Source organism: Ursus americanus, chromosome 5 (assembly GCF_024610735.1).
Source record: "Ursus americanus isolate L20-20 chromosome 5, mUrsAme1.1.p, whole genome shotgun sequence".
Taxonomy (NCBI): Eukaryota; Metazoa; Chordata; class Mammalia; order Carnivora; family Ursidae; genus Ursus; species Ursus americanus.
This window is the reverse complement of record NC_142131.1, coordinates 26,177,615-26,204,913: the sequence shown is the minus strand read 5'-3', so window position 1 is coordinate 26,204,913 and position 27,299 is coordinate 26,177,615. Positions and strand designations below refer to the sequence as shown.

Here is a 27,299-nt window from a genome sequence, read left to right as displayed (position 1 = left end):
GATTCGTCCTACACCACACATACTTCACCTTAAATTTTCTTGAAGTTTAAATTAACCTTGAACATTGAATCAGTTTCATGTTTATTTAGCATTAAGGCCACTGCCAGTCAATGAAGTTACCTCTGTGCATATTAGCAAAAGGCATCCCTGCTGGGCAGACACTCATAGACTTTACAAGTGGAGCACAAGCTGTATTTTAGTACCGTACTGACTCCCTTGAGTGAGAAACCTTTGTGCAGTGCACACACCGCACAGAGTTACACAGCAGACCTCTCTCACATACTAAGGAAACTCAAGGTTTCAAAGTCAAGAAGGGAAAACATCACCAGGATCATTTAATTAAAATCATATTAATTTTAAGACTGAAAGCTTAGTTTTCAACTCATGCATATATTTATGTGATATTATTAAGAGAGAAAAATATTTGTGAGTCAAACTGCTATCACAAAACATGTAAGGAAAATTCACAGCACGTCAGATACATAGATGTGTAAGAATGCCAATTTGGCCAAAAGGCACAGGACAAATGTGTATTTGCTTCCTGGGATAGTAAGAGAGCAAACCTAGGTGTAACAGTACAATAAATACAATCAAATAACTCAGAGATTAAGGTTATCTGGCAAATTAGTGATTATTATAGTCATTTTAGAAGATCAAATCATTTTATGATAAATATATATTACAAGAAATATAGGCTATTGTAGTATCCTTAAATCACATTTTCTGTTTTATTTTTGGAGGTCTGTTAATATATGTAGAATGCATGTTTACATTAGACTGTGAAGTGAAAAAATTACATAATTTCATAAATTATACATATTTTAAAAAATACATATGCAAAATATATTTTTTGAATGATTACTTTTTCTAAAAAGTTAATATAACCAATTGCAGGACTGTCAAAAGGAACAGATTTTTGTTGTTAAATGCTACAAAGAGCAAAGAAAATTTAAAAATACATATACTCACTGAATTGGCATTTGTTGGGTTTGGCCAAGGTCTACCACCGCCTGGACCCCTACAAGATAACATGATAAATGAAATTTTAACTTATGCTTTGACTGTTTTACAATAAGCAATAACAAATCATAAAGTATAACATTTACAATTCGGTTACCATGCAGTTTTAGTTCAACACTGAAATTACTCTCTGTATTTTCATAGGTTTTTTTAGTTCTTTTTTTTCTAAAAATTTATTTATTTATTTTAGAGAGAGAGAGAGAGCACACAAGAGTGGGGGAGGGGCAGAGGGCGAGGGAGAAAGAATCTCAAGCAGACTCCATGCTCAGTGCAGAGCCAGACGCTGGGCTCGATGTCAGGACCCTGAGATCATGACCTGAGCTGAAACCAAGAGTAGTATGCTTAACTCGCTAAGCCATCAGGTACCCCAGCTTTTTTATTTCTTAAATAAAAAAAAATTATTATTCCACAAAATAGTTTTCTTCCCAAATCAAACTACCTTGGGTAGGTCCAGTTTTATTTTAAGTTCAATTATGGTAATAAACACTAAAAGCAATAATCACCTATAAAAGTACATCTATCTATCCATCTATCTATCTATCTATCTAAATCATTATGAACACATACTTGTGCAGCAAAAAGCACCAATTATAAAATAAACATAAACTTTAATCCTATGACAAATATAAGTGCCAGCTGTATCTCATTCCAAGTTAAAATGAAATTATTTAAAAAATACCAATATATATAAAACGATTGCTCTTATTAAACTGTAAGTAAATAAATGTACAGAAAAGGTGACTAAATTGGACTCATTTTTAAAAAACCACATAGAATATCACAGATTATATATTACTTTGTATATTATTTTATATCAATCTATCTTTCAGTGCTACTAACAACTTAGTTACTTTTTAAAAAGGGAATCACATTTTTGTTTTCATAATTACAGTTCAAGACAGTGGCCAGAGTAAATCTAGGGAAAAACAGAAAGTAATCTATGCCAACATATGTCGGTATATTACTTCATTTTAGGGGGGTGGATAATGTTTTGTATCCTATAGCTTAAAAGGACATGAATCTTTTAAAACAAAATTAATGTCTAATTAAATGAAAAATGTCTCTTGTTCTCATGCTTTAGTATTAAGTATACCTGAATAAATACTGCTTGATAAAAAGTAGACTGCTGTCAGCAGGTCCTCTGTAATTAGGGTCACTCAAACTTCCCCTTTCCCTCTAATTGCAGTAGAAAGACAGAGGAAATTTTTAATTAAAAAAAAAAAAAAGTCCCCTGATTCTTATTTTAGGGACCTTAAACCTGAAATTCAATTTGTTAGATAGAAGCCATCCAAGTTAGCTATGTTACTTGGACTATTTAGAACTGGTTTTCATTTTGCTTTGGAATTCCCCAAGGATATAAACAATAGGGAAGTGCATGAAAATTCCGTCCGTGGGCTCTATTGGGCTGTCCAAATACAATTTTCCCCAATTGTGCTTGAGGAATAAAGGAGAAAATAAGATGCCACAGAGGAGTTGGTCAAAGCACTGCACACGGAGAAGGTTAGGGGCGCTTGTACTGTCTCTGGAAAGTGGTGCCTCTTTAAGATGGTGATGATGATGATTTTACAATTAACTACTGGAACACTTTGGAAAGATGATCTTACCTATAGGATTCAACGTCCTAATGAACAGAAAGTGAGCTAAAACACAAGGTATGTATTGATCAAGTAAAACATCTGATTTGTTTGATGTTAATCAACATGATTTGTTTGATGTTAAATAAAATATAATAAAGAAATTGGGAAATATGTATCTTAAAACAGCATAAAAATATACTATATCCAAATCATGGCAAAAATTTGTATACAATGATGTTATGTCGATAATGACCTCATAATTTTGATACATTATGTTTAAAACAGAACTATATAAGATTAAATATAATAAAATATTTTACTTTTCACTTTAAAATTATTTAACGTTAGATTCACATGCTAAATTAAATGTTAAATAACTAAACATTTTACTTAAATAATAGCATTAAATGTTAAATGTTATATTTATTATCAGTAACAATACCTTTTATGCATTTCCATTATTTGATAAATAATAATCTAGTCTCAGCACACTATGTATTCGTATTACACTGCATTTAATATGATAGTGATTTAATCCAGTTTAATAGGATTTAATATGATGATTCACATGGATAAGCTAAATTTCCCCCAATAATACCGTTATGTTCAAAAACATTTTAAGTTTCACAAATAGTGCTAAGTAAAATGGGGTTATATTAGTGAGTAGTTCTTTTAGAACAACTACTTAAGTTCCGGGGCACCTGGGTGGCTCAGTTGGTAGGGCGTCTGACGCTTGATTTCAGCTCAAGTCATGATCTCAGGGTCGTGGGATCGAGCTTCATTAGGCTCCATGCTTGGCAGGGAGTCTGCTTGAGATTCTCTCCCTCTCCCCTCTCCCCTGCTCTCTCTCTCTCTCTCAAATAAATAAATCTTTAAAAAAAAAAAAAAAAAGAAAGGAACAACTACTTAAGTTCAGTAATTCCCACTCCTTTTGAGGCCCATCGTTATTATCAAGAAAGTAACTTACAAACTATAATGAAGGCATTATTTTGAATGGAAATTTTTATGTAGGTATAATCTGAAGTAGAATCGGGTTAGCCTCATTTAAAAAGAAAGCAAAAAATGGAATTGAAAAGAAGTAGGTATTTTTTGGTAAGGGTATGCAGATCTGATGAAATCAAAGCAACTATGATTACTGTAGAGAAAAATCCTCTTTTCTTCTAAAATACAGTCATTTTATTTCAAAATAATAACTACCCAAATTTTATCATTCTTTAGGATAACAAGAAGGTCTAGATTCTTTGAAATCCTCTGTCCCCTTCGTTTCTATAAAATACCAATGTATACAAAGTTGAATTAGACATGCTGTAATGCTGAATCCTAAATTCTTTGGAAATTCATAAAAATACAGTTAATTTATTGTTTTTATTTTTTTTAAAGATTTATTTATTTGAGAGAGAGAAAGCAGGGGGAGAAGCAGAAAGATAGGGAGAGAGAATCTTCAAGCAGACTCCACACTGAGCATGGAGCCTGATACGGAACTTGATCTCATGACCCTGAGAGATCATGACCTGAGCTAAAATCAAGAGTGGGATGCCTAACTGACTGAGCCATCCAGGCACCCCTAAAAATTGTAGCTAATCTAGAAATACAGTTTCTTTTAAAAAATTACCTGCAATGCATTTGAAAACATTTACATTCTGGCTATAGTTTGTAAATTCTACTTTACTGAAATTGATATTAAGCTTTTATTTGTAAAAATAGTAGTTAGAGAAACATTAAAAGTATACTCTTATCTTAATTTTAGATGACACTATTATAATTTATCCTGAGTTTAGAGAATGGAAATGTAAAAATTATATCAGAATAATCATTTTCTTTGGAGGCAACCAATATTTTTTAATAACATTATCAAAATTTTGTTCAAATAGTTTCCCAGTTAGAATACAGTATTTAATTACTTTAGTGAGCACGATTGGATATTATATTTCATTGTCATTATACTTTCACGGCAAACAAGAAAAAGTGACAAGCTAAAGAAAACTCATCCAGAAATGATTCTCTGGCAGGTCCCACCTGACCCTAGCACACAAATATCTTAGACTGTTAAAAACATATCTTAAAGTAACACTATTCCAATGCCTTTTCCTTTAATTTTTAAGTCACCCAACATGTAAAAAAATGACATGAAGAAAGCCACAAATGCTAGTTAGAAATACTTATTTGGAAAAAAAAAAAAAAGAAATACTTATTTGCTATAACACAGTAAGGTTTAGTATCTTTGCTTTAAAGATACTAAATTATGAACTGAATTTCAATGAAGTTTACTCTATTGAGTACAATGGACATAATGTATTTTATTTTTTATGTCTCTTTAAATTCACTTTTGCTTTGTTGGGGCCAATATCAACACAAGAATTCTCCTCACTGGTTAGATGTTCCATACTTCAGAATTTCCTTGTTAGAAGGAAGTATTTACACTTTCATTGTTCTTTAAGAATATCCTAATTTATAGAAAACTGAAAATTATATATAAGAACCCAAATAAAGTCAATGGTAACAATGGAAATCTGAACCTGGAAGGCTTAAAGGTTCTTTAAAAACCAGAAATTAGGGGCGCCTGGGTGGCTTGGTCAGTTGGGCATCTGCCTAAGGCTCAGGTCACGATCCCAGGGTCCTGAGATTGAGTCCCACATCGGGCTCCCTGCTCAGCGGAGAGTCCGCTCCTCCCTCTCCTCTTGCCTCTCCCGCCTGCTCGTGCTCTCTCTCTCTCTCTCACTTGCTCTCTCAAATAAATAAAATCTTAAAAAATAAAAATAAAAACCAGAAATTATATGAACAGTACAATATTACATAATAAAAATATTTTAAAGCATCTGGGTATATTTAAATGAGAAACCCAAATCCAAGTATCAATAAAAATAATCATATTAAAAATTTGAGCCATATTTTTAGTCTCCATAGTCTAGGGAATTTAATGTATCCATTAAATGTTAATGTTTATCTGTTTATCTGTTTAGGCGTATGTGAGAAAGGAACTAGACAATTTTAAGCAGCTGAATCTCTTAATGGTCACAAAAAAATAACTTTTTTCTCTATACTAATAAAAACAGGTTGATCTAAAGTTGACCACATGGCTAATTACAGTGAAGATTTGTAATATACAAAATGACATTAGATATAATCCTAATATTTAATGATAATTCTAGATAGATCATAATATTCAAAATGTATACTCCTTACATCTATACACAGTATTCAAAAGTATATTTCTTAAAAGCTATTGCATATTAAAGTCAGAATCTCAGGTAGGTAAATTTTATATATATCTAAATCCTATCGGTAAGAGTTGCAGCTTTTGATATAAGCATAAAATATCACTCCTTTTTGTAACAACCATTAATAAAGGCTAAGCCTTTGAGGGATTTAAGAAGAGTCAGACTTCATGTCTACTCATTTTTACTTTTAAAGTGAAAAGATGTGATAGGAAAATTTGACCTACTTTTTTCCCCTTGTTCTGTTAGTTTTGAGTCTGGCTGGTACCCACTTATTAACCTATTTTCTATTTTAGGCAAAATTGCTTTCCATGAAAATGGCTTCAGAAACTCACAAAAATCCCTATCTATATCAAAAGAGCTTATCTCATTATATTTTCAATGCCATTAAGTGATGGCAGAGTTATCTAATTTGATATATAAGTAACCAAAACATGGACTAATGGGAAAATATACTCGAAGAAACTACCCACAACCCTACATGGAACAGTTTCATTATTTTTGGTAAGCTTTCCTTAGGCCACATCACGGAATTGATCCTTTAGTGAATAATGAAAGTCACAAACAAGCACCTGGTATATGTGGAACTTTAAGGGCAAGTTAGATAATGAAAAATTTAAAAAAATCCCTTAACAGACGGTATTATTTTGGGTATTTAGAAATAACTATTCTCTTTGGGCTTGAAAAGCCTTTTCAGTAAAAAACAAACCAAACAACCAAAAAACTGTTAATTTAGTCCTTATCCAAGCACGTCTTAATTTTCAAACAAAAACTCACCCTATTGTATGGAAAGTTCTTTAATATAGAAGACACTACTAAAGAGAATTCTTGCTGGGTTATGAGTGGTCCCAACAAAGCAAAAGTAAAGACTCATATATAGGAATTAAAAACTTTTAGGAATTACTATATATCTGTTAAAATTAAGTTAATATCAATTGCTTGCTTCTATGGAGTAAAGTCATGGTCTTGGTGCCAGCATCTCTTTATAGTTTTCTACCAACTATATGGAGCCTATGTGTTTATTTACAAAAGACTCATTTTTAATTAAATAAATGAAACATGAACATCCGGCTAAAAGTTGGTATTTGGCATTGAAAATGGAAAAAATTAAGTGTTGAAGGGAAGGCAGAAAAAGAGAGTATGTTGTGAAAATGAAGCAAACACTACGGCTCGTGTTTAGCTCCTTTACACTAGTTTCATTTCATACTACACAGAAATTGAGGAGCTCAAACTGTATTACAACTTAGTGTGACTTCAGAAGACAGAAAATAGAATACTTTACTAAACAGGATAACATAGCATTTTGCTTACATGTTCATTCCAGGCATTCCGGGGCCACCTAAAGCATTCAGGGGGGGTCTCATTGCACCTCCATAGTTCTGTAATGATAACCAAGGGTCAGACTACCACAAAACAAAAAAACAAAACCAAAGAGGAGGGGGGAAAGAAAGGAGAGCAGGTTAATGATTTCCCTACATAACTCCTGATTGGATAAGGCCTGTGCAATTCATTCTCTGAAGGGTCCACTCTTGTACTATTGCTTCTATTTTAACAATTACTTTGGTCTGTGTCTTTTAAAAACTACATGACTATGTAAGATCATTGGAGCATGTTAAATGATTAAGGTATAGTTGCAATCATAATATTCAACATATCCATATGAATTTCCTAATATCTGTACAACAGTGAACTATTTCAAATAAAACATTTTGTAAATCCAAAACTCTATTTTCAAAGAACAGACTTAGCATGTTTGAAATTGCCAGACCCAGAACAATTCCATAAAGCCGGAAGGGAAAAAAACCAACACGTGAACCCAACATAAGAAAGTTGAATGCAAACTTCTGTTCACAAAATAATATATCCCACAGAGAGATGTACTAATATACAAATACACAACAATATATGAAAACTAAAGTACACTTAAAATATGTATATATGAATTATATCACACAATAGGCTTCTGTCAACATCTCTTATATACATTCAAAGGAGTAAAACATTTTAATCTTTTAACATGCATATCATATTAGCTTACTTTAGTTTCCATTAGGGCGAAAAGATTGATTTTTAACATTCTCACGTTAATATATTTTGACACTATCAACTGCTCTCATGCTTGGCTTTCTGACAGCACTATTCCTCCAACTTTTCTCACTTACTTTTTTTCTATTTCCTTTGCTGGCTGCTTTTCTTTTGCTAACTCTTTAAACGTTGTTTTTCTCCAGGTTCTAGCCACGGCATTAAATAAATACACATTCATGGGTAATCTTATCTGCTACCATTAGTTCGGCAACTATTAGGAATCCCAAATGTTTTATATTTGGTCATGACGTCTCTACTAAGCTCCTGGATAATTCCTTTGTTCAACATCATTTGGACTGTTTCCATCTTGACACCACTTCATGCTGAACACATCTAAAAGTAAACTCAGTGTTCTCTTCTCACAACTGCGTTCTTCACATTGCTTTCCTCGTTCCGTTCTGTGGCATCACCTGCCATACAAGAGTCCAGGCTAAGAACCTCCGGGAGCTCAATGATGTCTCCTCTTTTTATCTCAATTCCCATATCCAGGCAGTTACCAAAGTCTCTTGATTCTACCTGTGAAATAGCTCTTGGAATAGGATTTTCCTTCATATCACATTAATCTTTGTCATTTACTGAAACTAATGTAATGTCTTTCAGTTTCTCTGACTTAGCCTTTCCCCTTCCCCATCTATTCTTCATACTGCTTCCAGAACTATGCTTCTAAAACTCAGTCCTATTTATGTCACCTAAAAGCCATGATGACCCACACTGTCTAACAAATACCTACCCTTCAGCATGGCTCTGTGATGGTATTCAGAGATCAGCCCTAGCCTACATTTCCCATACACATTTCCTATAATCTCTACCTTCTTTCCCTACTCCCAGCTATACCCTCCAGCTTACTAGATTTCTTGTGATTCAGAAAAATGCAATACACTTTTTCACTCACGGTAAGTCATGGCATGGCCTTGACTTGTAGTAGGTACTAAGATGACAAGGAAATAGTCAATGAGTCTATAAACTCCAGAGTGTAACCCACAGTTTATAAATAAATTACCTAGTTACATGCTCTTCTCATTGTTGATTTACTTTTACCTCAGGAAATCTTATTTAAACATCCCAATTTTATGTGCTATGGGATAGAATGGTTTCTATCCACAGCTGAGTCACTAGTTAAAAGGACAGTTAGTTCCCTTAACCTCTGGATCAAGCATGGTAGTGGTACCAGCAATATTAGCAAGCAGTCTCTGAGAAGAAAATTAGCCTTTGGAGACAAAATCTAGATGGTAAGGTATAATGGAAATGCTTCAAAAGAAAAGTCTCCTTTCATTTTTGGTCTTAGAAGATCTGTTTTGTTTTACCAAGGAAAACATTAGTTTCCTTTATAGCTCTGGACGTAGAAAGACATTGTTTTAAACTTCCGTTGCCACTGCCCCATTTCTTCTGCTCCTCTTTCTATATGTGTGATAATGGGCCAATCTTTCTCCCAATGATCGACTCAACCTTCATTTCCTTATCTGTAAAGTGATATCATGTCCTTTACAAGCTTGTTGGAGGATAAAGTAAAATCATATAAAACACCTATCATAGTGCTTGGTACATTGAAAGCATGACACCTGGTGCTCAAAAATTGTAGCCACTAACTCTTTCTTGTCACCATTAACAAGGGACCAACTTAAATGAGTCCACTTCTCATCAGCTTCCCTTGAGCCTTCAACCCTCGCAGAATTACATGCTTGTTTATGTACTGATTCCCTGACAGAGCAGGCATCTTTCTTCTCTAGATTTTTTTTCTATTGCATAATAGTTTTCCTTTTTGTATTTGTGTCTCCTGCTAAACAATAAGTACCTTGAAGGTAGAATCTGTTTTACTCATCTTGGTATCCCCAGTGCTCAAGTATCACAGGAAATGAGTAAGAAATGATCCAATACATAATTTGATAGATTTACAAAATATTTTCATTTTGTGAATAATCTGAAGCAAAAGGAAACAGGAAGATAAGAAAGAATAACAACTGGCTTTCTGAGTGGTATCAACAAAGGCAGAATGGGAAGAGCTAATTTAGAATCACTGAATTTTAAAGCGGATGGCAGCTATACCATTCCATCTGGCTTAATCTCTTTCCCAATGCAATGTTCCTGACAAAATGGCTGTTCAGATTCTGCTTGGAAAGTTTATAAAGAGTTTTTCCATGATTGGGCAGTTTACTTTCTAGAAAGTTCTTCCCTTGACTGAGCTGAATTCTACCTATCTGAAATTCTACCTATCTGAAAATACAGAATCAGTTAACTTTCTCTTTACATGAGAGCCTATGACGTATTTTCATCTCACCATTTCTCTACCCCAGGTATTTGATTTGGAAATCATGATATGTTCCTACTTGTATATAACTCATTTATCCTTCAGATTTCTGGAGGAACTAAAACTAATTGGATAATCTTGGTGAATTTTTCTGTTAATCATACGGAACCTGGTAAGCATAAGAACACATACAAGCTAAATATATCTTACTATAAAAGCAAGAAGAAAAATGTCCTCAAATATGGTATTAAGATATTTTTCTTGATTAAGGTAATTGCATATATTACCACTGAACTTAAATTTAAAACAGGTAAAGGGGTGGGAAAAATATGCTAAGATCTGGAGGAAACTTTTATTTCTTCATTCATGCAGTATTAAGCACATGTTTCCTATGTTCTAAGTGTGCGTTCGCCTGAATCAACATTATCTAAGAATCGTTAGAGTATATGTATATAATCTATGTATATATATCTATATAATCTATGTATATATATGTATATAATATATATGTAGAATCGTTAGATTATATACATATAATCTAACACATATATACACACATGTATTTCTCTGTTCTAGGAATTCAGTTGTTCCAATAGATAATTACTTTCCTTCTCCATTACACTGGTCTTAACGTCAAAAAATTATGGAAATAATATCTATGATAAAAAAGAGATGTGTTTTATGTTTGTGTATAAAGCTAAAAACAATATTCCAGAGACTATATCTATAATTCAACTAGAAAAAAGCAGATGCATTCTGTTCTTGGGTAGCATTGGTTATTATATCTACTATGAGAATTGTTTTTTTATTATCTTTCAAGAAACACAGATAACTTTAATACAAATTTCAGTTTATAATGCATATGTTTCATATACCAGGTGTTATAGGTAAATGTCTCGTAAGAATCCCTTTTTCCAAATTATTTTACCTCACATTTTACCTATCTGCCATTCATATTAATATGATTCCTTTTTCATTTAAGTACATGGTATGTAGAGTTTCCTTTAACCTTTTACACTCTGTATACTGTGATTTAAAGAAGTTATTGTAGGTCTTTCTGGTTTCTAAGGTAAATTCAAACCAAAACACCTTATTGCTCTAAAATTATGAAGAAATAGACAGCAAGGATACTAATCCAAATGGCAGAAATAAGCTACTCTTTTTGATTTAGAAAATACAAAGAATTCACATTTACATGATAAACTTGGGTATTAAAACTCATCAATAAGAAATTACGCACCAGAAACATGTTTTCTTACATTCTGTTGTAATTTACTTATAACACAAACACGTAACATACAGCTAAATATTTATAAAACATAAAGACCAGTGTGCTTTCCATTTCCGCATGTTCATATGAGATCTAAGTGTTTATACAGCTTAAATATCTTTCAAATACTACAAAACGGAATCTTAAATCATATTCTAGTTTTAAAAAGTATTGAAAATATTGGTTTGGGATGGCAAAAGCTTAAAGAGCAGCTAGCTTAAAAATCAATGAACTGAATGAATAATGATAACGTAAATTATAGGCACCAAGGTTTTATGTATATTTAAAATGAATCTATTATGAAAATCTTTTGGGAAAAAAATCCTTCAAGTTCTGTATAGCCAAATTGGCTTAGTTTATTAGTGACTAAAATATATATTCAGTCAATGAAATATCCTATAGATCTTACAAATTCTAACTGCTATCAATAACTTCTGATGGTTGGTCACATAAACTGTCAACCCTAACATGAGTAGACATAGGGAAAAATAATTTAAATATCTAAATCAGAGTTTTAAGAGATCTTAAGAAAATACATCGAAAATAAATGAGCCTAAATAAAAGAAACTATTTTTTCTGATTCTGAGGATAGCATATCTATTAACATATGGGGTTTTATTTTTTTCATGTAACATGTTATCTCTGAAAATTTTGGTTATAATGCCTTTCATGTTTGTATATATACAAAATTTTATGTCGGTTAGAAATTCCTAGGTCTAACACATTATTTCAGTGTTGGATTCTTAATTCTCTGACTCCTTTGGGCACATAACAAAATATTAATTTAATTTTTTAGAAGTAGGTACATGAAACAAGTTCCTAAACTGGGCTTATATAGCTATTCTTGGAAAGGACAGAGAAAATAAATTCACTCTTTTAACCAGCATTATGACACACTAACCTCTGACCCATAAGATAAAAATGTAAAATTCTGGATTTTGGGTTAGTTTCCTTGAAATGTAACATTACAAAATTAATTTATATCTCATTCAGTTTTCGCAAGAGAGACAAAAGGATGTTTTACCAAAAATAAATGGTATCCTGGAATAGCATACTTAAAAAACGTCACGAACAGGTAGGACAGATTCAACCTCAGTGCGTACTTCTATAAATTTTGATAGAGGAGTAGGCTAACATCTGATATAGACTGATAGGATTATGCTTGTTCACTAAGACCCATTTAATGTTTCTATCTAAATAGCTATTGTTTTCATATTCTATGAAGAATTATGGTTGTATATAATAAACTGCCAATGGCATTCTTTAAAAGACTTACAGAAATATATTTTATGTTGTTTACTCTGTTTCATAGCTTAGATCAACTGTGTTTTATTTAACTTATTTAACTTACATGTTTATCTTTTATAATTACTCTAAACTTTTAGACTTTCTTAGATTAGTTAGCAAAATGGTAATTAATAGTTCTTTTTTATAATAATCACTTTAATGTATTTCTACAAATATATTTTTTCAAAGTACTAAAGGCATATGTGATAGCATCTGTTAAAATATGGTTTGTTGTTACATCAGTTTGGACATGTCACAGATATTATGTCCTCAAGAGACTAACAACTATGTTATATATATCAAGCCTTTAATGCATATAATAAAAGCCAGCAAATGATATAGTTTATGTATAAGATGAAGGCAAAAAACTCAGCATCTAGCTTTTTGTGTTATTTACCTGTGGTCCTAAGGGCACCATTCCTCTTGGAGGAGTCATTCTCTGCATTGGCCCACCCATATTTGGATGTCCTTTAAAAAAAACAAAAAGGTATGAAGATATTAGCAATGTAATGCGCATGAGTGCTAAACCAGGAGATAGTAGTCTCCTCTCTGCTTGGTGTTAAATCTTACTTACTAAGGGACTGGGTAATGGACATCATCTCATCTTGGCTTCCATGGCTACTTTCTGCCTCTTATTACTACTTGCTTACACTCTCCATTCATTGAGATTGAATTTTTCTTCCTACTTTGTGCTGAAATACATCTCTCATACCATTTGCTCCTTGTACCTTGGAACAGTGTAATACAGCCGTACATATCTGTGGTACCTAAATATCTCTGTTTGGAAGGACCTGATTATTGATTTGTTAAATTAATCAAGCCACTCGTTGCTTAGCATTCTGTTTTCCTCATGCTCATCTTTCAGAAGAACGAACTTATCTGAAAAAGGCAGAAGAAATCTTAAGGGATATAATCATTTTAATTCCCACTTGTTAGAAGTTATATCAAAGGTTTTAGAAGTTATTAGTTAAAATATGGATTTTTAGATATTTAATACCTCGGTTTCTTATGTTATCACCACTCTCGTATCATGCATAATTAAGTTAGTAAAGGGGCTCCTGGGTGGCTCAGTCAGTTAAGCGTCTGCCTTCAGCTCAGTTCATGATCTCAGGGTTCTGGGATCCAGTCCTGCATTAGGCTCCCTGCTCAGTGGGGAATATACTTCTCCTTCTCCCCACTGCCCGCTCGTGCTCTCTCTCGATCTCTCTCTCTCTCAAATAAATAAATAATATCTTTAAAAAAAAAAAAGAGTTGAGAATATAACTCATTTGGCTATGTTACTTGCAAAATGCAACTGGTATAATTATGAAAGATTTATACAAATGAAATTGTCCTTAAAAAATAAAGGATTTATTTGAGAGTCTGCATATCAATTTCACTTTTACTTTAAAGTAGTTACCTTGTTGTCGAGTTGGGTCCATTCCACTTGGAAGTAATGGCTGACTTCCTGGGACACCTCCAAGTGCCTAGGATATTTAGTAAAACAAAACAAAAAGAAATATTCTAAATATTTACAAAACAAGTGCCTTAACAGTTCTCTTTTAAAATTCCTATAATTATAGAATCCATTTAGTATTCTACCAGATTTCTTATATTTCACATTAATTTATAAATTTTAGAGCTCCACATACCTGGTATAAGTTCTTAGTTCTAAAAAGATTCCACCTTGTTCAATTTTGTGGTAAATAAAATAAGTACTTCTTGGAAACAAAAATCTAGGCAAAATTGTCCTATTTCATCCTGAGAAGTAACTGCCTTTCCCTAAAATTAATTTACCATGGGTACTAAAATAGCTAATTTTGCTTCTTGAATATAATCTCTCTATTTTCTACAGATTATTTTATTCATTTGGCATTACAATAGCAGCAGGACTAAAATGCCAAGGGGCCAATATATTTTTTTTTGTCGTTACATTTTCCCTAAGAAACCATTTAGAAAAATAATACTCCAATTAGGTTCAAACAATTTGGCTGAATGGAAAAAGAGAACTAGAAGTGAAAAAGGTGGAGTGATTAACAGACAGGGCTTACTTTATGAAGGGTGTGATACCGGGTATATCCTGAATCACAAGTTTCTAACAGTTGTCTGAGCAGCACTCAGAGCTGGACCAAACTAGAAACGATGTATACCTGATCCTATAGAGTATACAGGTACTCATTCACATGAACACATGATCCTGATAACTGGCAAGAATTTCTGTAGGATTCAGCAATTTAACTTAAAGCAGAATAAACCTTATCAACTTAGTGAAAAATTTCAAACATTTCAAAAGAAATTCAATAATAAAAAATTTATATATACAGATCAGAAGTGTTTTCTTAATCATTATCACTTGGGATACAGTAGAGAGCTGTCACTTCTCAAGCCATTTTTGTAATTCTTCAATTTTTTTCTTACACGCACACAGAATACGTACGCTACTATATGTTCTGTTCCCTGCTTAACTTTCCAGCGTAATTTCTTGCTGCTGCCCCTACCATTCTAACTCCCAGCCATACCAAACTTCCTTCAGGTTTTTGAAATTCATTAATTTAATCAATAATATCTAAATACCAACCATTAAAAACAAAAGTAAACTGAAACGAAACAATCTCTCATCTCAAGGAACTCAGACCCTTATGTGCCTCTTGTTGACATATTTCAGATCTCAGTTTAGGGATCAGTTCATAGCAAAATTCTTCCATACAACTCCAATCTGGGATAAATTCTCCTATTTGCTTTAAAATATGTGTACATATATATATATGTTTGTATATATATATATGTACACATGCATATATGTTTGTATATATATATGTACACATGTGTGCATGTACACATATATACATATATACACGTACACATATTTTAATTTTCAAACTTACAGAAAAATTACACAAACAGTACGAAGGATTCCCATATACTCTGACACCAATTTACCAACTGTTAACATTTCACCACATCTGCTCCTGAATCACCTTTCGCCTTCTCTCTATATGCACTTGTTATCATGTTTTTCAGAACCACCTGAGAGCAAGCTGTAGACATTATGCTTCATCACCTCTAAGTACTGCACGGTGTAGTTTTCTGAACAAGGATATTCCCGTACATAACCATAACACAGTTTTTCAAGACAGGAAATCCACATTGGTACAACACTACCATCCAAGCCACAGACCTCAATCGAATTTGCCATTTGTCTCAACAATGCTTCTTTTACTTCCTATGACCAGGATCTCATGGAACACATGTTGCATTTAGTTTTTGATTTTTCACCCTTGTCCAAGCAGGAATTATTTCTTAGTCTTTCCCTGTGATGTCCTCAACAGTTTTAGAGATTGGGTCTTCAATTCTACAGGATGATCTTCTGATGTTTTTTCATGACCCAAAACTCAGGTCCTATTTTCTTAGAAGGCTTCCAGAAGAAATGACGCTGTGCTCCTCTCAGTGAATGACATTAGAAGCATATGATGCTCACTCATCCCATTACCGGGAATGTTAACCTTTCTCATCTGATTGTGTTGGTGTACACCAGGTCTGTACACCATGGGCTCATTACTTTCCCCCTTTGTAATTAATTACTTTTAGTATTAGAGCTATTCCAAGATTGTCAGTATTCCATTCCTCATCAATCATTTATCAACTCACCAGCATCCACTGACAACTCCTAAGCACTAGGATAGTTGCCAAATGGAGATATTCCATGTCCATGATTCTATGTGGTTTAGTTGGCATTCCACTGTAAGGAACAACTCTTCTTCCACCCTTCCTTCCTACTTCAGTCAATGGGTTGTAATCTATTATTATCATTTATTTTAATATTCAAATATTCAAAATTTGGCCAGCAGAATGCTCTTCAAGCTGGTCCTTGTGGTCTTTTGACACGTCTTCATCATATTTTGAGCATTTTCTTTCTTGCACAAGATGTTCCAAGTTCATCTCATATTTTTTTCTAGCCTAGCTCTGAAAACAGACCTTACTCTGAAGGGCCCAGAGCCCTGATTCCCTCTAGTGGAGGACAACATTTAGACATCAAGATCTGAGATCTCAGAGCGCTCATTGTAACTTGGATACACTGCTTTTTGGCTCTCTCAGTAGCTGATGCACTAAAAAAATCTATGTGTGTGTGTCCACACATGTATATGCACACACATATACATCTATGACTAACTCTCTATTTGTGTGTGTGTGAGGGGGTACATACACATGCTATAAATTCATATTTTCCAGCACCAAGTCAACAGGTCCAATTCCAATGTAAAACCTCAGGATTATTTTTAACCTTCTTCTTTTTTATGTTAGTAAATACTTTCTCCAACAGTGAGAAACCTGGCTTTCATTGTCTTCAGTATCTTTTACTTTTTTGCTCAATGCATTTACTTGCTCAACATAACAGATCTCCCAACCAAACAACCATTTCTTTTTTCTGTCACCTCTGGACGACTCCTTCCTCCCTGAACAGCTTAACATGCCAGGGAGGTAAGGGCTGTTTATGTGATTTTATAGGATTTTATACCTCATTTTCATAGAACTTAAATACAATTATGGCTTGTTTTCCTCTCTGTACCTCCAACAGACTGTAAACTCTGAGGGAGTATAGAACCTAACTGTGCCTATTGGCTCAGAGAAATATTTATTGAAGGAATAAAAGAAATAAAATTTAGATTGGGCAATTATAGGAATCATCAGTGACAAAGTCCTAAAAATGAAACTGATTTCAAAGAAAAAAAGAGAAAATATATAATTCTTTTTCAAAAGATTTTATTTATTTGAGAGAGAGAGAGAGAACATCAGCAGGGGTAGGAATAGAGAGGGAGGGAGGGAAAGAATCTCAAGCAGACTCTGCACCGAGCGCACAGCCTCATGTGGGGCTCAATCTCATGACCTGGAGATCATGACCTGAGCAGAAACCAAGAGTCAGATGCTTAATGAAGCGAGCCACCCAGGTGCCCCACAAAAATATAATTCTTTAAAAATATCAAGAAGAGGTAGGAAAGGAAAGTGAAACTGAATAGGAATGAAATTAGAAAGTGGACCAAAACCAACACTTTAGAACGGAGAGTTTTAAGTCAACATTGTCAAAAGTTATTTAAAAAACGATTTAGGAGAACTGAAACTATATGACTAGTAAGCATTATCTTCAATTGTGAGTCTGGAATTCTTGTTTTTTAGGTCTCCAAGTGGTTAAAGTTTTATACTCTGCACTTAGAATCTGAATTTCTAACTCTCATTAAGGGCATCAGGTTTTATCCCTGGAAACCATTTTCTTCAAAATTTTACTTTTTCCTGTTTATCTTGGAGTATCAGAACAGTTGACAAGTCTTTTAGTTTCTATTCATCACTTAAAAATACAGCATAATCTCATAGAAATCTTGATCAATATCAAGTTGTCTTTCAAAATGAGTGTCTTTTCTCTAAATTTAACTCTTTGGTCATCAGTGTTTGTCTTTTGGTAGGTCAGATCTCTAACTTTTAATAGATTTTTATCAGTCCTGGGATTACCAGATGATTGTTTTGTCCACTAACAAGGCTATAATCGCTACATTCCTTAAAACTTTAACATCAGGAAAATAAATTTATACATCTTATGGGTTGATATTATTTTCATTTTTTAATATGCTAATCACATTCCATTCAGACTTGTAGAACTAGTCACAAATTTTCACATACATTCTTTGTTCTATAAAAGATCTTCACCCTGACAGAGAAAATAACACTAATTATGAGGGCACTTAATAATAATAAACATATTGGGGTGCCTGGGTGGTGCAGTCGTTAAGAGTCTGCCTTCGGCTCAGGGCGTGATCCCAGCGTTCTGGGATCGAGCCCCACATCAGGCTCCTCTGCTGGGAGCCTGCTTCTTCCTCTCCCACTCCCCCTGCTTGTGGTCCCCCTCTCACTGGCTGTCTCTGTCAAATAAATAAAAAAATCTTTAAAAAATAATAATAATAACAAACATAATATCAACAATAATATACACTGTGGCTCCTTATATTTATCATTTCACTCAATGCTTACAACAATCCCATGAGGTTATTATTAATCCTTCCTGATGATGAGAAACAGGTTTAATACAATAGTTCTCCCTTATCCATAGTTTCACTTTCTGTAGTTTTAGTTACCCATGGTTTCAGTTACCCATTGTATACCTCAGTCCTGACATATTGGCAGAAGGTCAATAGCAGCCTAAAGCTTTATCACAATGCCTATGTCATTCACGTCACATCATCTCATCACAAAGGCATGTGATCATCTCACATCATCATAAAGAAGAAAAGTGAGTACAGTACAATAAAATATTTTGAGAAATAGAGAGAGCCTCATTCACATAACTTTTACAGTTTATTGTTATAATTGTTCTATTTTATTATTATTATCTCTCGTTGTGCCTAATTTATAAATTAAACTTTATCACAGATATGTACACACAGAAAAAAAAAACATGGCATATATGGAATTAGGTACTATCTGTAGTTTTCAGCATCCATTGGACGTCTTGGAATATATCCTCCATAGATATGCGGGGACTACTTTTCATAAATAATTTGTTAACTTGTCAATGGTTATACTATTGGTAAGTAGCAGAGCCAAGGCTTCAAATCAGGTCAACGTATTCCAAAAGTTCTAAATATAAGCCTTAACTCCTAGCATTTAAAATAAATGAAATAATATGAAATTTTATTTAAACAGAAACAAGTGAAGAAATGTCTTGCTTCTTAGAAAAAAATTAGTTCACAAAGGATTCATCATATGATTCCAGTGGTAGGCGCCTCTAGGAACTTAAGATTCTGGCACATATATCTCCTTGAATACCATTACCGATACTGTCTCCTCATAGAGACTAAATGCTCACTGATAATGAAAAGGATAGTGAATTTATCAATGCTTTTATGATATAATTCACTTAATAATTTTGGCCTACCAATATCTGGGATGGGCCCCCTCAATTATATGAAATGAAACAGAATCATCTAATTAAGAAAGTTTAAAAGTAGAAGGGATTTTAGAAATACTTGAGTCCACTCTCATCTCACTGGTAAGAAAATCAAGGCCCAGAAAGTTTAAGTGACTTGCTCAAAGTCATGCATTGCTGGGCATTGCTAGCATTTGGATCTAAGATGCCTGACACAACTGGGATCCTTTCATCAATACCACTGTCATTTTTCTTTTTCTGCAAAAAGGCACTACCCACAGAAAACATATTAAAACACAGAAATGTTACAGTCTGTATAGGAAAACATTTGTCTTTAAAGCACAACTCACCATTCGACACGTATTTACTGATTTATTTCTCTTTTTTCTATATCTCAACTACTGCAAGTACACTATCCGACATACTAGCCCTTTGCCACACATAGCCATTTAAATTAAAATAAAGTTAAAAAAAAGTTCTATTGAGTACTGCTGCATTAGAATGCCAAGTCCACAAGAAGAGGGATTCTCATTTAGTTTGTTGATGTATGCCCACAAGGAGAATGGTGCCTGACACACAGTAAACCTCGACAAAACTTGTTGAATGATTGAATATTTTTGAGAGAGATTTTTGTATAGCCCAATGAAGTTTTCAATCAAATACATGGCAATACACTTCTTTCTTTCTTTTTTTTTTGCTTATATCCAAAAAGGGAATATCTGTGATAAAAATGTTATAATAGGATATGTTTTGGCAAAAGACGTAAACATTGCACCAAAAAGTTCTATATACATAAATTTAGTAAGATTGCACAGCATTTACTATGTTCAGTTTTCTTGGTTTGGGAAGGAGAATGAATTTCTTTTGTGCCAGACATTTTGAATTTGTTAATTTCCCATGTTCTACAAATGTAGAAATTAGAAAGGGCATATATCCCAGGATACACTCATAATTCAAAGTCATAAGAAAATATGTTTTTAATTGTGTTTCAAATAATAATTTAAATATATTAGTATAATTATAATAATAACAAAGAAATATTAAGATCTTAATGACAGAAAGGGATATTTTGAACTGGCCAAAAAATTACCAAATGCTTTCATTATTAATCACTAATTTATATTAGACAGGGATGACATTTAATTTTTAAAGCTAGAGATTTACTAAAGTCATCCTTAAAATTCAGCTATAAGATTCCTACTCAATGTAGAACATACCTCTCTTTATGCAGCTGAGGTCTGATGTTCTTATACTGATATCATTAAATAAAAGTAAAATTCGACATGTGGAAAATTTTACCAAGACAAAATTATTGGTAAAGGACATGCTAAATGGCATTTATCCCGAAATGAGAACATAAAGTGTACTTTAAAATATAGGTTCCTTGTTATAGGGATGTGTAAACTTACTTTCAGTGTATGAATAAACATCCCAACAACTTTTTTTTTTTGCTCAAATGCCTGTTGGTATTTTCCCTATGTGAAAAGTAATGAATAAAAATCCTTTTTAAGATGTGCCTATCCTTAGCATCCAGTATGTTTTTCCTTTTATCATGTAAGAACTATATATTCAATATTAATGAAGGATAATCTAATATATTGAATAACCAGAAGAATAAAATATCTGTACTTTTACTTATCTATTAAATATTTAACTAATAATATCTTCTTCTACTCACGAATGAAATACTTGTTCAATGCAAACTTTAAAATGCAGAAATAAAAAAAAACCCACTCATAATTCCATTACCCAGAAATTAAGGACATGGTCCTTACAGCCTTTGACAAATGTGTGTCTGTGTGTGGTGAGTTGGGGAAATGCTCTGAGCTTGTACAGTGATATAGAAAAGGTGATATACTACATGTGCTTTGTGACTTCTTCACAGCTAGTGACAGATCATAAACATTTTATCCTATCAATAAATTTAATTCTATAACATGCCTTTTAATAGCTGCACGCTGTTTCACCATTTGGATATATCGTCATTTATTTACTCATCTACTATTGGAGAAATATCTTTGAAACTTTCAGTAGAATGGTCAGATGCAGTATGTTTTTAGAATACCAATATCAGCTTTAGAATATAAAATGGTCAACAGAATTAATCATTTCACATACCTGTTTACAGAGTTTCAGGAATGGTCAGGAATAAAGGATAAACTAAAAATTCTATGGAATCAATAAATGAGTAGTTTATTCTTGGTGTCACTCATTAATAGTCTCTGTATTTCTGGCTGCCTTGGTTTCCTCAGCATAGTGTTGAATAAACAGTGTGAACTTTTCTGATTAAACTTTTTATCTAAGAGGATAAAGACTTGTTCTAGTTCAGGTTCCAGATGCTTCAATACCAATGACCTATTCTGACAGTTGAGCCAATTTCAGTGTAAAATTGTATAGTCAAATATATTTTTTGGACTTAATTTCTAGTTTCATATGTTTTTATATACATTTATTCTCTGCAGTATTGTATATTTTTGTAATCCTACTTTTTCTTCCATCATTTTAGAGGCCATTACCCCTTCCCATATATTTTTTTTTGGTGGAGTGATACTATACCATCTTCCAAATACCCAGTCCTATAAATATACATCTAGTATAAACCATTGTGAATTTAGTCTAGAACCATAAAAACCACCTGAGGAGAACTTAAGTTAAAAATCTACTGTCTAATCATTAGAAATTATAAATTCTGAAAAATCTGTTTATTAGAGGAATGTCTTTTACATATTCAAAATGATTAGTCAACACCACTGGAGAGTATTTCACTTTTTATTTTCTTAGATACAATCTATCAGAAAAACAAATTTTAATTAATCTATGATCATTCTAAATGAAGATGAAATAAAAAAATACTTAACATATCTGTGTTGTTTTTATATGCAACATGCCAATTAATCATCAAAAATAGTTTTTCCAATTCTACTTTAAAAAGACTACATAATGAAACTGAAGAAACATTCTTTTGCTTGAAAAGGTCATGCTCCTAAATAGGTTAAACATTTCCTAAAACAATATGTTTACACTATTAACACAACCTGCTCAGAAAATTCTTTTTAAAAATAGTATAAATGCAAATTATTATACATTTGAAAGACAGATGCTTGAATTAATGAAGTTTAACTATATAAATGTGTATGGGCGGGATATGAGTGGACAAAAAAGAGCCACTCAGACAATTATTCTAAAATATACTTAGGTAGAGACTGTTTAAAATTCTTGAGGAAAAACAGTCTGAATTATTATTCTTTATTACCTTTAAAATTTCAATTGCCTCTTTTAACAATCCAAAGGCATAATGTACTTGCTCTTAAAAAAAGGTTCAAACAATCTAGATTTACCACAACCCAGTCCTTTTCCACAAAGCGTGTTTTCCATTTTGTGAGTCTCTGTAAATATGGAAACCAGCATGGTCTGTTATATGTGGCAGGCATTTCAACAATGCCAAATGGACGCAACTCGAACAATCCCATCAGATTTTCATCATTGATACGGAATATATGGAGTCAAAAAATTTTAGTAACACACTTGGCACAAGAAATTCACATTTCCCTAATTCAGATTTTCAGGAACTTCTTAGATCTACATAACATAGAAAGCTACGGATGGGATATCTGAAAGAGCATGAAGACTCCAATGAAAGATACAACTTTCCATCCTTTAGTAGGAAATTCTAAAGACTCAGGCACCTATATAAGAAGATCTGACTATCAGTATACACAGGTTCACCCACAGAGAAAATAAAACTCCCATATGTTGCGACACTTGGCATCTGTGCTTGTCCTTTTCCTATTTCATGCCATGTTTCCCTGGCCCTACGTACTGAATGCAGATTCATCTGAAGGGAACAGCTCCTCCAGGAGCTAATGTGAGGGCTCCCAGCACTACAACCATGAGATGATCTGGCACTGCTGCCTGTTTACAGCTCTCCCTCGGGGGTGGATGTGGGTGCTGGCATTCCTTGCTGTGCACTAGCAGCAGAGAACACCAGCAAACTGGGACACTTGAAGGACACCGCATAATTTCAGTAAGAGTGAGGAGAGGAGAAGCAGAACTCTGTTGCTATCAAATATGGTAGAAGCGCAACTTTCTTGTTGCATTTTCGGCCAGGAAGGAAGTTAAGAGATGAAGAGAGTACGAATGAGAAAGAATTTATTGGAATGACAGGGTTTGCTTTAGATCTTGGAAAATGCTGAGGCATACAATAACAGAATTAAAGAAAGTAACAAAACAATTATTTGATATAAATATTCCATAAAGTTAAGCATTTAATTTCTTCGTGTGTTATATAAATGTACATATTCTGTATCTTAAAACTAAATTATAAACTCCTTGCAAGTAAAAATTGTGCTTTAATGTCTTTAGCTAATAAATATTTCTGACATTGATTAAAAAAACTATGTAAGGATAAAAGCTTATGAAATCTCAGAGCTCTAGTAGGTAAAAAAATAATCGGAAGATCTATTGCTAATGATTTATTTATTAATAGATCTAACCCTTCTAGAAGCAGCTAATTATATTCTCGATATATCATTATAATTGGGCAAAACTGATATGAGTATTATAACTGTGATACTGAAACTATATTATATAAAAATAAACCAAAATATGTTCATAGAAAATTTCCTTGCCCTCTTTTAAATAATAGTATTTGGCATTTACCAAAATTATATATATTCACATACACAATTAGTTTCAAAGTATATGGTAGACTTCAAGGCTCAGCAAACTTTTTTTCTATAAAGATCCAGATAATAAGTATTTGAGGGTTGTAGGCTACATATGGTCTCCACCACGACCACTCAAATCTACTACAGAGTAAAAGAAGCCACAGACAATATGTAAATGAATGAGTGTTGCTGTTTTCCAATCAAACGTCATCTACAAAAACAGTCAGCCAACATATGGACAGCAGTTTGCCAGTCCTTGAAGTAGATTATATATTACCAGAAATAGCACTAAAGGGGATAAAGAAAGGATAATTTAATATTTTTATAGGAAAAAAATATTCATGACATTTTTAAGATCTTTACTGGTTCTTAAAAACAACAACAACAAAACCCATAGACTTAAGTAGCACATGAATCTTACCTGGTTAGGTATCCTCAATGGGGGCCTTGGACCTCCAGGGTACCGAGGTGACATAAAAGGCTGTTGAAGTAAAACAAATAAATAAACAAAACAAAACAAAAAAACAGCACAATGTAAAATACGGATCTGAAAATAAACTGTTTTAAAGAATTTTCGAATTATACAAAACATAAATCAACTTATTTCCCCATGTGGTTGCTTTCAGGAGAATAAACGCTTTTAAGAAAAATCACCATCCAATTTTTATTTTGTAGAATATCTGGGACATTTTCCAAAAAGAATATAAAAACATCAAAGATGACTAAAGTAACTAAAGCAAAAAATTTTTTTAAATGTTAATTATTATTAAATAATGACATTTAAATGGCAAAAAAAAAAAGATTAAGGAATTTAGGCAACTGCATCCCAGCAAAGACTTCAGGAAGAGGTTTAGTGGCTGTATCAATACATAAACTGGGTTCTGAACATGTACTTTGGATTCAATTATTCAGTTTGGTTACCAATTTCCTTTAATATTATTCACTTTTCCTTTCGTACCTGTTTAAAATGGTAAAGAAATTTCTTTTCCATAGGTTCTTTGTGGCGAAAAGAGCTTTGGCTTTCCTTTTTTAAGTGTTTGTTATAATTCAAAATTGATTGTAAATTTTAAGGTTGAAATTTCTTTGCGTATTTTGAGCTTAGCAGGTTATGAGCTGTGTACTTTGAACAAAAGAAAAAAATTGATCTTACATTAAACTTCAAATCAATTTATCTTGTTAGATAAATCAGATCCTGCTAAAATGTGCTGACTCTGTCAGTCCAGAAAACATTCTGAAAAATATTCTAAAAATAACATTTTAATTACTGCCCAATGCTGAGTGGAAGAACATTTTCGATCACTCACATTCAGGCATCAAATTTTTCAAAGTATATTCCTAACATTATTCAATTTCCATTTTTACAGAAAAATTATATAATTTTGTTTAATTATATCACACTATATAATTTACTTAAACTTAAGATTATTCCTTATATGTAACATAAGTAAATTATCAACTCTAAATGGTTGAATATCATGAAGTAAGATATTAAGAGTGAAGTAAATATAAATCAAGGATCAATTTAACATAAGCTTGGGCAAGCCAAATCTATGGTACTTTACATAATTAAATTCCATATTTATAACGTATTTTCTATAAACATTTTAGAAACTGAGCCTGTAGTTCTTGGCTACATTTTAAAAGCAGGGTTATTTTAAAAAGCAGCATCTGAAAAATAAAATCTTAACAAATTTATGCTGTATGGACTGTTTCTATAATATCTTTTGCAAGATTTGACAAACCAACAAGAGGAACTTGAGAGTTAAACAAGCAATTCAGTTTTGTGCTCACTGTGCTCTTACATGTTAGTCAGACCATTATTTTATGTTTTTCTATGTTAATCTTTACGCTAATCAGAAGATCATTTTAAATGGACAGAAACACTGGATTATTCAGGTAATACTGTCGCCTCCAGCTGATAAAACTTAAGTGGATTTTCCAATTTTAACACTGAAAGAATGTTTAGTTTTCATGTATTTGTTCAAAATTGTTTCTCTTTTATCCTTTCTAGACTACTCTAAATAGAATTAGTTAGTTAACTACACTGCCAACTAGAAGCTTATCCCAATATTCACATTCCCTCTGCTTTATTTCTAATCATCTAATTTCATTTATGGAACTGCCTTTTAAATTCTGGACTCATGTAAAAAATTTAGTAATTAAGTATTGTATTATTGGTCTTGGAATGTTTGCCTTCCTTTCACAAAGTGATGTTTTATGACACGTTTATTAACCCAAAATGTATCGATTTTGTTTTTGAAACATGGAGAAATAAAAATAGGTTTACTAATAATTCCTGTCTATAAAATTCACTTTGAAATGGAATCTGAGGTAGAAATTATGTTAAAAATATTACTAAATACCAAATGCTGAGATAAACATTGAGATAGACCTTATTCGAAATAGAACATTTGAGATCTGCATATTCCTCTGAATGTAAAATGATGTTTCAGTGTTAATATAATGGACTATCTGAAAAGAAAGATTTCTCTACTCGATGGTACTGTGAATAAATGTATTTTAATGGGATTGTCATACTGTCCTGACTGTGAGGCACCATCAAGGAACTACTGAGAGGGGGAGGCAGAGCTTGTGGTAGCTCTACAGAGGAAGATTGAGAGAAAAACGTTCTCTAAATCTTTAGTTAATTTATTTCCTCTTGTATGCCCCCCTCCAAGTTCAAATTTACGTGTTTTTGACCAAAAAAAGGAAAAAAGAAAAAAAGAAAGAAAAGAGAAAAGGAAAAAAAGAAAAGAAAACCACTTATAAATTCCCATCTGTATCCATCCAATTACAGAAAAAATGACAAAAATCTAGTTGACTGGGATAAAAAACTACTCCTTCTACCTAAAATACAAAGATTGCTGTGGGTAAAGCCCTTCTGATATCGAATTAGTGCTGTTGTAACATAAGCTGTCACTATTCAGACTGAACGTGACCTTAGATGACCTAGTCACCACACAGGCCCTCGCTTGCCTCCTTGCTGAGGTAGAGACACAGCAACCGAACCCACGAGAGTTTGCATACTAGCAACTGAGAAT

At 32.8% G+C, this 27,299-nt stretch overlaps 1 protein-coding gene across 9 annotated transcripts in view; it reads right to left on the bottom strand.

Moving 5' to 3' along the window:
• SSBP2 (single stranded DNA binding protein 2) overlaps positions 1-27,299 on the bottom strand; it is a 279,994-nt gene that overhangs the window by 34,679 nt on the left and 218,016 nt on the right. For 5 of the 9 annotated variants that reach the window (XM_045796354.2, XM_045796355.2, XM_045796360.2 and 2 more), the window contains 5 exons: positions 24,680-24,739; positions 14,099-14,165; positions 13,097-13,167; positions 7,124-7,215; positions 970-1,018 (listed from right to left, as the gene is read on the bottom strand). In XM_045796354.2, the coding sequence (XP_045652310.1) occupies positions 970-1,018; positions 7,124-7,215; positions 13,097-13,167; positions 14,099-14,165; positions 24,680-24,739 (339 nt within the window). The remainder of the gene's footprint in view (positions 1-969; positions 1,019-7,123; positions 7,216-13,096; positions 13,168-14,098; positions 14,166-24,679; positions 24,740-27,299) is intronic. The other 4 variants (XM_045796356.2, XM_045796357.2, XM_045796361.2 and 1 more) reach the window with 1 other exon arrangement.